General features: G+C 36.2%; 1 protein-coding gene across 6 annotated transcripts in view; it reads right to left on the bottom strand.

Annotated features, from left to right (window-relative positions):
* HBS1L (HBS1 like translational GTPase) overlaps positions 1 to 13696 on the bottom strand; it is a 60991-nt gene that overhangs the window by 15084 nt on the left and 32211 nt on the right. For all 6 annotated transcript variants that reach the window (XM_080390152.1, XM_080390156.1, XM_080390150.1 and 3 more), the window contains 4 exons: positions 11349 to 11457; positions 3838 to 4094; positions 3199 to 3364; positions 857 to 974 (listed from right to left, as the gene is read on the bottom strand). In XM_080390152.1, coding sequence (XP_080246278.1) covers positions 857 to 974; positions 3199 to 3364; positions 3838 to 4094; positions 11349 to 11457 — 650 coding nt within the window. The remainder of the gene's footprint in view (positions 1 to 856; positions 975 to 3198; positions 3365 to 3837; positions 4095 to 11348; positions 11458 to 13696) is intronic.

The following is a 13696-nucleotide window of genomic DNA, read 5'->3' as shown; positions in this document are numbered from 1 at the left end:
GGTTTAGTTGTTGTTAAGTAATGTTTATACCAAGTCAAAGACTTTCCAGTTTCTGAGGCCCTGCCTCCGAGAAGGCTGGAGGGTCACAAGAAATTTGGGGGGGACACAGCCAGGACAGGTAACCCAAACTAGCCAACGGGATATTCCATACCATAGAATGTCATGCTCAGTATATAAACTGGGGGGAGCTGGCCAGGGCCTGCTGACTGCTGCTTGGGGACTGGCTGAGCATCTGTCAGCAGGTGGTGAGCAATTGTATTGTTCTTTCCCCCCCCACCCCTCCTTTTGGCTATTATTTCTCTTTCCCTCTCTCTCATTTCCATTACAATTATTATTATATTTAATTTTATTTCAATTATTGAATTCTATCTCAACCTACGAGTCTCACCTTTTTCCCTGACACTCCTCCCCACCCCACCAGGGGAGAGGTGGAGTGACTGAGCAGCTGTGTGGTGCTCAGTTGCCAGCTGGGGTTAAACCATGACACAAAGCTTTTCTCTTTAAGCTCAAAACCACTTAAAGTCTTTATCTACGGGACCACTTTCACAGAGCTTCTTGTTGAGTAGACATATGCCACATTTGAATAGCTTTCAAAGCTCAACTCTGATGTTATCAAACTGAACTTAGTATTCAAATTACTTCCCTAATAAAACTCTTCTCCAAAAAGTTAACATCCCCAAAAAAGCAAAGTAGCTGCCTTTACAGTTAATCATTTTCTTAAGTTTAGAAAACTCATGAAAATATCAAAGGTATCTCAGCACCATAATTCCATTTCATCTTAGATTTTAAAAGAAGAAAAACAATTTAAGTTATAAATAATAATGCCATTGGAAAAAGAGTTTTAGACCAACGCTACCTGTGCCGCTCCTGTGATCATATTTGGAATGAAGTCTCTGTGGCCTGGAGCATCCATCAGTGTAATTACTTTAGTCTTTGTCTCAAATTTGGTCATACCCACATCCATTGTCACTCCCCTTAAACAAAGCACATACACAACGCACCATTAAAACTGCTTTGAAAGCTTCAGAGAGGTATCAAGTAAGCTATTAAAAACACCGTCGTGAAATTATACACTTCATAGCTTTCACTTGGTTTAGTCTGTACCAAAAGAAACCTGCATGCTGGAAAAGCAGACCTCTAGAACTGCCTTTCAGTAACTCTAGTCATAAAGAAACAAACATGCAGAATTCACAGTAGTAACCCCATGCACCTATAGACAATGTCCCAACAAGCACAGCGAGGACATGATAATTGTACTGCATATTTGTATCATTATTAATTCTATTTTTAATACATAGCTCTTCAGAAAAAAGACATCATAAAGTAACAAAAACACAGCCAAGAATAAAAAAATTGAAGGTATGGGGCTATAGCAATACAGTTATACATGCAAAAATCCACAAGCTGATTAGCTGGGATGGAAGGTAGTGCTTCGACTCAGTTCCACATCTCACTAACAACCACATGTTCTGCATGGCAAATAGGATAGGATTCATCTGCTCAAATGCAAACACCTATAACGCACATGTCTATCTGTGTTAAGTCATCCCCATCTCCCTTTATAGACAATGAAGACACACAGGCACTTTACATGGACAAAATTCTTACATGAGCACAGATACTTAAAATAGGCTACTTCCAATGACAAAAAACCCCAACAAAATAACCCCTCCCAAACCCCAAACATTTACAGATGGCTCCAGAAAGTTTTCCTTTAAAAATACAAAACTCAAAGTAAAAAGAAAACACAATCAATCCAAAATACCAATTCAGAAGATGTTTCCCTTAACAATTACAAATTATCTTCTGAAGTCATGTACCTAAATGCACAACTGTTGGATACTTAAAAAAAATAATAAAAAAATCACAAACCAAGAAATATCACTTTTAAGGCTCATGACAATTATTCCACAAATTACTTTCTGTTAACATTTTACTCTTCACAGGCTATAAATACTTGTCTCTATTTCCTGTTTCACATGTTAATTACATCCTATCAAAGGTAGCTTATATTAATAAAATAACATAATATGGTTTTATTACAGATCTGTGAAAGAAATTGATCTTCAAAGTTTGTTTGTTTTACACTGCGCTACATCTACAAGGATAAAGAAAATTCCTTTCCATTAGCTTTTCCTCTTTTACATCCTCAAGACTGTAATGTCACAACAACACTACCACTACAATATCAACAGCCTTAATTGATGTAAGGCTACTTTCAAAGTTTATGTTTGGTCATTTCAGGATTGTTCCCCCCTCCTCGTACCTGCACCCCACCCAAGACAGACACCCCAACTCAGATGTGTATGTGCACTTCGTAAATTAAAGGACTCACACAGGCAAAAGTTTAGCTATATACAGGGACACTGCAAAAGCATATCTGCCTTTGAAAACAGTAAGTTACATGCTTGATAAGGACTGCCTTACTCCATGTTCTTCAAGCATCAGTTTACATTGTGAAGGTTATCTTCCTAACCAGAAGAGCTTATATGCTATGAAACCATGGGTGACAAATGATTGTAAAAAAATAAACACAAAAGAAAACGCCTTTTTTTGTGAACACAGAATACCATGTCCTTAGCTTCCCATACAGTGTTCTCAAAAGCTCTTACTTTTTTTTTATTAGCTTCACTGCTTCCGCATTATGTACTACTTAAATATGATAAAGTTTAATTTAAAATTTCATATTTCAATAATAAAATACAGGTTATAAAAATATAAATTATTAATTTAATTTATAGATTTTATATTTAATGTAATCTAAGTCACATGATAAACTGACATTTCAGTGTTTAGTTTATAATTCTGCCACCCTTTCACAGAAAAATTTAAACCTAGAACTTTCCCATATAATTATATCAAACAGAGAAATGTGGCAGCAATAAATCGGTAAGGCAGCTTTAAATGAACTTAACTCAGCTATGAGAAGCATTCTGCATTGTAGCCCTACGCTGCATTCCACAGCATAGAAATACGTCATGACATGCTCAGCTTCTTGTTCACACTTCTTATAACAAAACAAGAACATTATTTTTTCTTTTGATAACATGTACTCATATTAGCAAATATTTTTCTTTGTAAGTATTGAGTAAGTATCTTTAAACTTAGAATATTTCTACCAAAGCATTATTAGTAGATCGATACAAATGCTGTTCTTTCAGGGAAAACAAGGTAATTCCCATTAAAAGATATTTCTACCTTTCTCTTTCTTCACCAGTTTCATCCAAGACCCATGCATAGGCAAATGAAGCTTTGCCAGCCTTCTTAGATTCCTGTTCGTATTTATGCATAGTTCTTTTGTTCACATTTCCCAAAAGGTAGAGCAGATGACCCATTAAAGTACTTTTACCTGCATCAACATGTCCTACAGAGGGAAATAAACACTGTATCAGATTTATTATTTTAATGATTTTAAATACAGTAAAGAAAAACACTAAAACATTATGAAAATCATGTGCACTAATAATGCCTATGCAATCCACAGAATTTCACAATCCTGTAAGAGAGTTACTGAGAGGAAATCTATTGAAACAGAGCATGACAGTAATATAGGATGTCCAAATTCATACTAAAAAGAACACACCACCAAGAATGAAACCAAACCAAAGTACATTTTATTATACTCTCAAAAGGAAGCTAAATCAACCCTTCTGCCCTAGTCAAGGACATCTGAATGTACTCTTCTTCCAATGAATAATGGTCAAGCAGATGCGACTGAAAACGGTATGAAATTTCCCTTCCCTAGAGAGAGGATAGATTTGCTTCGGTATTACTTCCAGATACGATCACCAGTTTTTAATCTCTATGTCTGTCAAAAATACAATTTAACAGTATTACCTATTACCACCAAATTAAGCAGTTGCTTTCCTCCTTGTCTCTTCTCCAACTCTGCTTTCACATCTATTTGCAGTTTTGTCTTGCTTGACTTTTTTACTGGAGTAGGCACCATATTTTGCTCTTCTGAAACCTGCGCTACTTGGGGTAAAAGAGCAGATTTTGAGACTGCCTGAAGCACCCCAGAAGCTACGCTGGTGTCTTCAGTTAACAGTCCTTTCTGAGGTGTGTTAGCATGGCCATTTTCTTCAGCAATCACACTAGGGAAAAAAGAAAACACAAGGAATACAAATGACAAAGAAGCTGTAGAAATATAGGAGAGAAACTAAGTTTTCCTTCCACTACCCTGTAAGCCCCAGACAGAGTATGTGATAAACCCGTTAAGGTGGAGGCGATAAGCAGCTAGATACAAACTGCACAGATACCAGCTCTGAACATCTTGTCTGAAAAGCCCTGTGTACAAAAGCAAGATAAGAAATAATCTTGTAAAATACATGAAACAGATAAACAAAAGCTTCCCACAGCCACTTCTTTTAATGGGGAGGGAAAGGACAGTTGTGCAGAGCAACTAGAGCTGGCTGTCTCTGAACTAAGAGCCTAAGTCAACCCTGAAGCATGGATTCTAAAACAGCTTCCACATACGCTACAAGTATTACAGCGGAACGTAGCAATGTTCCATAGTGAGAACAGCAATACAGCATAAAGAACTAAGCATACCTGAGCTGCAATTTATGGTGCAATGCTTATACAGAGCCATAACAGATAAGTTATATTTATCAATACAGAGAAAATGTGTTCTATGCATAAAACAAGGCATCTGGGACTAAGGAGATTTGGGTTCCCCAACTCTCCTTCTCTAACACCCTGTTTTCCAACAGATCACCATACTAATCCCAATAATAAATAATCCTATATATATTATTATATTACATTCTCTCACTCTTTTTCTCTCCAATTTGTAAATGAGATATTTTTCTAATTTACACAAGCACTCTGAGAATATACAATATGATTCTTCACCTGTTATGGCAGAAATGACCACTAAAAACAAACGCTAAGCGACATCTTTAAGACAACAAAAGCTTTCTTATTGCCTGACAGAGCTCCACAGCGAGGCATTAATGTAAGCAGCAAGACAGGAACAGAAGCAGTTATTACAGGTGTGACAACACTGTATCACAGCAAACTTCAATATACTGACCACTGACCATTACAGATTATTGAAAATACCTACAAAGTACTGTATTTAAAACAATACAGAAGAGGCTTCTTCCCCTGGAAAAATGGAAATCCTTTCCAATGCAGTACCACCATGCTGCGGGCCGCTTTCTATGGAACAGATTCACGTAGGCTCTCAGACTCAAGTGTCTGCACATCCAGTATGAATTTTTCTCTCCATTTTCTGTTTAAGTACCACAATTGACTCCTCAGTTTTCCTATTTTCAACTTCTACAAACAAAACTACTTATTCTGTACTTCAGAATCCCATCGTGATACCAACTGCTTTTATTTGACATTGCTTCTCATTTTCTGTCTGCGTAGGAGTATTTGCATTGTATTAGTCCCTTTCCATTACATGTATCTCAGGAAACAATACAGTCCAAGCACGTTAGTTTATTGAACAAATCAGTTCAAGGGTTACAGTCTAAAAAAATTAAACCTAGGAAATGTTCAGACTGAACAGAAAATTCGCCCCTCATTACACAGCACTATGTAACATGGGATATTTTATGCATGTCCCTTTTTCCCCTCAGTTTCAGAACCCACCTATGTAATCAGTACTGCAGCCAATTATTGACTTGACACTTTTTTCATGAGGCTCAAAGCCAAGTTTTTCTCTTGATTCTGAGACTCCAAAGCAGAAATATGAGCACTCATTTGGTGGTTGGTTGGGGTTTTTTTTTATCCCCCTACAGTTCCATAACCCAAGGCCTGGTTCTTGCATCAAGGCTGGATACACAAACACATTTCTCATCTTTGCTAAGCAAAGAACTTAGTTTATGCCAGCCATGCTGGTTACAGGGGCACAGATGCTACCTGGATAGACAATTCTGTATAAAGCCTGTTCACAAGAACTCGTCCTATCAAAATATTCTAGATCACTTGAGCGAGAAGGGCAACTCAATATCAAGCTACTGTCTTAGGTCACACAATCATGACATTTTAAAACTCTACACTATGAAACCAGCTGTACAGTAGCACCAAATACAGCCTTAGACAAGTTCCAGTATATAACATCGTGTCTTGACAAGCTGAATACCCTTTACAAGAAGATACAATTGATTGCCCAAGTTCCAAAAATTAGTGGGTCATCATTGCTTTAGATGTAGCTATGAAGAAAGGTGATTACACATGAACTATTCCACAGAAAAATAGTCACTACAGTTATTTGTGCTCTTTTACTGGAAAAGATCAGTGCATTTCTCTAAGACTGAGCAGAAGGCTCTATTTTTAAAATTCCTTAAATAGTACATTAAGATCAAGCTGAAAACTCTGCTTTGGAATGGCAGAATTGTGTTCTCCAATGTCTTTTCAGGGAAATTTTACTTCATAAAAACTGACTGGAAACAGTCCAGTTGATAGGAGGCAATTATGCACAAAACTGTGGTGACAAAGCTTTCTATATATAACTTTTAAATAATCTGAATAACAAAGTACACCAGATCATTTTTGCCTGAATCATGCATTAAGAGATCTTAAAATATTTACAATTAATTTGCATTAGACATCCTTCATAAAGGTTGAGGCTCTCTTCCATCTTCTTCCCTTTTTTCAGGTAAACTTCAGTTCAGTGTCAGCATAATATCTAGCACTTTCACACTTAAGTACTAGGACCAATGCCAACATGCAAAGGTCACACTGTAATACAAATCAAGTATTTTACACTGGTATCAAGTTTTCTTCCTTAGAATTCTGATATTTGAAGTTCTAGAAAGAAGTATTTGTATAAGCAGTCATATCAAAGCAGCTTTTGCAGTTGGCAGTAGTTTTCTCTCCTTTTCAACGTCTGCATTTCTTCCCAAAGCAAATTTCAAAAAATGAAAAAACCTAAGAGATGAAGCTCTAAGTGATGTGACCCAAAAACATAACTCTCATGTTTTTCTGTAGCTTTCAAAAATATATTCAAAGACTGTCACAATCAAGACTATTAAAAACCAAAATGTATTTTGAAAGACAGGTTACTTGTAAGATTCTAAATTCTATTTTGTTTAGCTAGGTAATTGATATTTTTTTTTTTGTAATCCCAGATGCTCTGATCATCCTGTAGGCCAAACCCTATGTCAGTAAGGATTCCCAGAACTAGGATGGATGTCAAGTGGTAGAATTCAAACTAATTACAGTACCTGAAAGAATCACAGTTATTGCCAGATAAAATAACTACTCTCTCAATTCTAAGTAGCTTTTACTGTGACTACTACTGCTTAAAGCTGACATTTTTTTATTTTAGGTGGCGCAAAAAAAAAAAACAAACACCAAAAAAACCCCGCTAGATACAAGTGAAATAATGAGTGAAACGTGACTGGCACGTTTCTGGCAGATTTCTGGCAGATGACAGAGAATATAGGATAGCATACTAGTATCTAGTATACACTGGTGCAGGCAGTTGAGGGTATAAACAAGTCAACTGCATTAGCAAGCATCTTCAGTAGCAAAGCTCCAACTTGGTCTGAGCTATTTGAGCCACCATATCACAAATTATTCACATTTGGAAGAACAGCACTTCCTAACCAACTGCTTGTGGCTTTGTATGAGGACTTGACGGAACTACCAAGAGCAGCTGCATTTGCCAACATCTGTGCCTGTCTGCCACATCACCGCTAGCCAGTAACATGGAGTTTCTGATTAAACAGCTCTTGACTTCTTTTAAAGGACAGAACCATTACACACCTTGTATGCACACTGAGGTCATGTACTCAAGAATGCCTCACAACCAGCAATTCAGGCACAAACATCAAGAGAGCTTACCACAGCTTTTTGTTAAGACATCAGCAGACACAAAAGCCTGCCAAGGACCAACATTTAGTCAAAATTAAAACTGCCAGGCCAGAAACATCCTACGTTGTCTTGCCAACAAGAACCATAAGAGTAAATGGACTAAAATGTTATGCTTACATCTCCTTTCTGAGGAAAACTAAGAAATACAACATATGTTGTTGTAAGACATGTTAGAAGACACTCAATCTCAACAACTGTTGAGAGGTTCACGCTACCATGCATTCAAAGAACCTGAAAGCTTATCTGCTGAAGATTAACTCTGCATAATTAAGCTCTTAAACATTATTTTCAATCTTCTGGTCTGGATGCTTAGTGAATTATTTTTATACAACCGACTCTTTCGGAGTACTTACAGTCATTACAGGAATGTCTACATTTATTTCCCCTTTCAAAATTATTAATTACACAATATTGGTCAGGCTGGTTAAAATAATCACTCTTTTTGCTCACAACTTCTGGCTTCCTTCATGACTTACCAGGAAGAAAAAGCCTGGTAAATAATTTTGCTAGAACATCAGAAAAACAGTTTGTCAGAAGTGAGCAAACCATCTTCTGTAGACAATCCCCTTAAGAATACCCCAAAAAAAGGCAATCAATGCTTAAAGCACTTCATGACTTCTAATAATCCATTCATTTTAAGTAAAATTAATTATGATGTCATATCGCATAACAAGACAATCATAAAGGCTGAATAGCTAGGCCACTGGCTTGAAAATATGGTTCATGCATTACAATTAAGATCCTATAAGAAGTGACAAAAAAAATAGTTCATACATACTATACAATCACTTTTTAATGGTGTCTGCACCAACACAGTTTTTGGGGATTAGAGTAAGGGACGCAGTTACAGGTGTTTTAGAATCTAAACTGCTACGAGTAATTTATAACACTGTATTTTTTGTCAGTAATTAAAACTATGTACTTAGAAATCTGTATAATAGTAAACCCTCTGCAGTACATTTATCAATGCAACAGTAACATAAAAAGGGTCTGAAAAGAGTCAAAATAATGAGTCTTTCTTAGGTGTTAATAAACACAGATTCATTCTGTTCCCTGAAAACTCATCCTTACACTGTCAATCCAGAAGACAACTGCAGAAGAAAAAACTCAACTGTGATACTCATGGAGTTGAGGCAGGGGTTCATGTTTTGCTTTGTTTTTGAAATCTAGAAACAGACACATACAAAGTCATTACAAGTTTGCAAGACAATACCAATGCTTCAGCTAACCAGAACGTATACTGTGGAAAGAAGCTAGTCAAGCTCCAACTGTTAGGAAAATAATCAGGAGAGCAAGTGCCACTGTCCTACAGCAGAGAAGGAAAAATGTGATGCAAATATGGTCAAGGCCTCCTCCCTCATTCTTCATGTCAAGGTCCTAGTGCCTTAGCAATGTCTCCACAGTGCCTGTAAGGCAAAAGAAGAAAGGAGGCCATGACAGACTCCTTGAAGCAGGGATCTTTAGGCATGCAGATAACTTTACAACTTAAATTGTACTTTCTTCCGTATTTATTGACTGGCAGGGCTTCAAATCTCACACGCTTTTACAAATCGCTCCACTTACCTAATTCTTCCCACTTAAAGCTAAATGCCTAACATGCATCCAATTTCTAGAGCTGAAGAGGCTTGTTCTTGATTAGCATTTCAGCAGTACAACTAAACAAGTGAAGTGTATTTAAAACCACCTCACAATATTGAGGATTGTTCTAAAGCAATTACCTGCAGGTCCTGAAGGCTTAATTTTTTTCTGTCACAAAAAACAGTATATAACAAAAAAAAAAAAAGATGGAAGCAAGTATAACACAAACTACTTCAGGATCCCTGAAGAGAAGGCAGAGTGGCTGAGAAGCATGTTAAAGACAACCATCTTTCCGCAGGGACTGAGTCATCACTATCCTGTCCAGGAATTACTCCAGTCTACAGACGAGAAAGCATTATTCTTACCTTATTCTCTCCTATGGAGCAGGCACACATGCACAAGGTGTGGGAGTTGCTAAGTATCAGAGATACAAAATTCTGTATTTGCTTTTATTTATAAACAAACCTTTTATTAGTCATTATTACAGCTAAAATAATCAGTCACTACTATCCAGGTCTAACTTTTTCACTCACTTAAGATTCCTTTCTTTTTATAAATTTACATCCAAATTAATTTAATCCACAAAAGTCCCACAAAAAAAGAAGTGTAGTAGAAACACCATAGATGAAGATGCTACGACGTTGATAGGAATTTCGTGATTGAGGCCAGTTGTGACACCCAGTCACCGATTAGTAGGGCAAGGAGAAAAAACCCCCAAACATTGTTCCCTTTTATATATTGCAAAACTCAAACAGCAAAGAGGATTGAAAGTCCCATAAATTTTTCATTTGGAGCTTACTGCATCTAGGTAGATGAATGAAAGTGATGTCTCTTAGCAATGATATCTAGCAGTACAAAGGGCTTAATGACATCAGCTTCACACCTTGTATTAAATGTGCTTAAGAGACTAAGTAGGTGCAACTGCTTACTTTCCACTCAGTTACCAAACATGCACAAGATACTGTAAAATAATGACCATGCTGCCCTCTTACTCCCAAAAATGCTTTCAGATCAGAACTACAAACACTGGGAGATGAGGCGGGGATGTTGCAACTGCTTATGCTTGCAAATTTTTTCCTGAGGATGAACTATGGAATTTCTTACCACAGATTAGGCGGCTATTATAAGTTGGGTTCAAAAACAGAATAAGTGCATCCAAGTAAGAAAAATCCATTAACCATTTTTAACAGAAACAGCCTAATCAAGAAAAAAATATGGTGGCGAGCCACAGAACACTACATGTAATGACATTCCACTAACTGTATGCCCAATGCACATGCCCTGTCCTTATGTATTTCTTGAAGTATTCACTGCTGGCTACTGTTGTAGGTAGACTCTGATCCAGATGTCTGTTTTCACACTCTTACAAGACATACCCTCAACTGTTCTGAGTTAGGATAAAATTAGAACTACAGCTCAACCACTCTAATTTAGCTAAAGCATAAGGAGGACCAATTTCTTCTCCACAACAGTTATACCCTGGACACCTGTTAAAGTTAATAAAAGCTGCAGAGGAAGGCAAAGTTTAGCCATAAGTGATTGCTTTCCCCAGAAATTATTCTTAAAGGTATTACTTCCTTTGAAGAACAAGCAATTACAGTTAAGATTTATTGATTTCATAATTCCACTTAGAGAACTAAATTTAAAATAAACGAACCCCAAGAAAGTTCAGTATTCTATGAAGCGGATGTTTAAATAATCTGACTAGCTGATATCTCTCTGCACTATTCATAGTGAAAGGATTTGTTAAACTCAAAACGTGAGGTACAATCTTCTGAAAGTAATTCTGAGTCAAACAAGAAGCTGAGATGGTTAGTTCTGGAGAGTGACACTAAAACTGCTGTAAAAAATAGAAAAAAAAGAAGAAGAAACTTGCTACAGGTGCATCAGTCTGAAAGAAGAGCTGCTGATGTACCTTGATACAAGAGGGCTTGGCTTACCATGGAACTTCAAATCCCATAGACTGTTTCTTTCCAGACACTGTCATTTTGGTAATTTTTGGCACAATTTCAGATTCCATTCTGGCTGACTGGGAATCTCTTGCTTTTCCTAGTAATAGACAAAAAGTAAGTTTGAACTTAAGGTTGTAACTAACAAGTGTTAAATATAAAGTTTAACAAGTACATTACTTCTCTTCAACCTAAAGATACCAGTCTGTGATAATGAATTCCCACACTTCCATGTCTTACTTGCATATGTTACATTTTTATTCAAAATAATCTACAAACAGTTATATTCATTCACATGATACCTACACCATTCAAGAACTTTACCTTGCAGCAGTTCTGCAAGATGCCAGAAGCATTTCATGCAATATGAGGATGAAATGCTTTGCAGCTGCTCACTATCTGATCAGATTCTTATTTATAGAGTTCTTTTGCCTTAACACAGTTGATCCTCAAGGCTATAGTAAGGTAAAAAAACTCATGTCTGCCTCAGGTACTGCCAGAAGCAGCACAAGCTATGTGTGGGCTACCAGGCCTTCCCTGAAACCTGGAAACAGAGTTGTCTTGCACTGAATTACACCGAAGAAGCCAAGCAATACCCAAAAGCTAGCTAATTTAAAGGATGTTCAGAAATAATTACCAGAGTTGAGTAACTTAAAGGTATCAATTTGTACTGTAAGTTAAATGAAAACATGAGCACAGTAAAGTTCATTCTTATTTTTGTGAAACTACAGTTTCACAACTAATAACACTACAGCACTATTAGTTTCTTGTCAAGCTTTAAAAAAAGTAATAAAATATTTACACTGGGGAAGGGGTGTTTAAATAAAAGTAGTAAACTAGCTCTTTCCTTTTTCCGCAATTCCCTCTTTAATATGAAGGGAAAAGGCATCCTAACAACGAAAAAGACTCCCAGCTTTACAGCATTAGTGATGGCAGCGATACCTTGCATTCTGAAGGACGTTATAGGCACAAGAAAGCAAACCAATAACCTGAATTCAGAATTTAACTAAAAGTTTTAAACAATCTTCATCTATGTATCTGAAAACTAGAAAAATGCTGATATTCTTCCAGTAATAGACCAATTCAGATAGCCAGAGTCAAATGAATACTTATTTTGAATAACACATTAATCTTTTAAGTATTTTAGATTACTGCTGCAAGATGAATTATTGGAGTCATTTGGTCCTACTCATTTAGGTTAACTCTATTGTGTACTGAAGTATGATGGTTACACCTTTAAAACCACAGAATAATATTGCTTTGTAGGTTACATATAAAAATGTGGTCAAGGCTGCTGAAGATTTCAGGCAAGAAAATAGACTACTACAGGCATGTCTATAATAGCATACCAAAAAAGCTGTTGTGCAACTTTTTCTAAACAATCACGCTATAGACAGAGACATTCTTATTTAACTAGTGACTTGGTCTTCATATCCCTCATTTGTCTTATCTGCTGTAACTGATTTCATTTATATGCCACCTAGAGATCTCTGGAAGAAGTAGTCTCTGCGTATTACTAGTACTTGCATATCAACTACACTGTAAATAAGGAAAAACAATAAGAGAAATAAAGGCAACAGCACAAATCATGGTTTACAATATTCACAAATTATTTAACTGACAAAAAAATAGTGAAGACTTAATATAAAATTCTCAGACAGGGACTACTAGTTAAGCACAAAGATTCTGGTTCATCTTCAAGCTCCTACACAAATCACATACAGCATTTTTGTAATAAGTAGTTAATCACTTGAGTTACAGTAAAAATTACTTTTCTTGCCAACTTGGTATGGTTTTTTCCACTTCAATTTTGAGAAGTTTCAAGCAGCCATGCCCTTCAACTGCCAGTTAAACATGAATGCTTTATTATCATTTCAAAGATGAATTACAGTTAATTCTCAGAAAGTACCATTTTTGAAATCTGGCTGCTAGGAACTAATAATTACAAAAAAACACAGTGATACTGAATGAAATTAGTTCAAAGAAGCCAAGATAAAAATTCACATCATATAACTTGAAAATAACTTGCAATCTATTAGCAATATTTGCTATATATGATCCAAAAATCAGGTCAAAGGTTTTACAAAAAACATCTTCTATAATCAATTTAGAAATTAAGCTTCACTCTGTACAAGTACTGTTGGGGTGTTTGACACTGATCTGTAGTTAAATGTACAAGGAGACAAAATACATTCAATGAACCAAGTTTTTGACACAAACCACAAAAATTTAACACTAAAGATCAGGAAACACTAGAAGTTGAAAGAAGATATAAAAATAAAATTAAAAAGCACAAGAGAATGTAAAGTAATTGTCCATCAATAGCACTAATAGTTGGG

The sequence above is a fragment of the Falco punctatus genome, assembly GCF_963210335.1.
Source record: "Falco punctatus genome assembly, chromosome: 5".
Classification (NCBI taxonomy): Eukaryota; Metazoa; Chordata; class Aves; order Falconiformes; family Falconidae; genus Falco; species Falco punctatus.
Note: the sequence above shows the minus strand (reverse complement) of the source record. Positions and strands in the feature narration are given on the sequence as shown.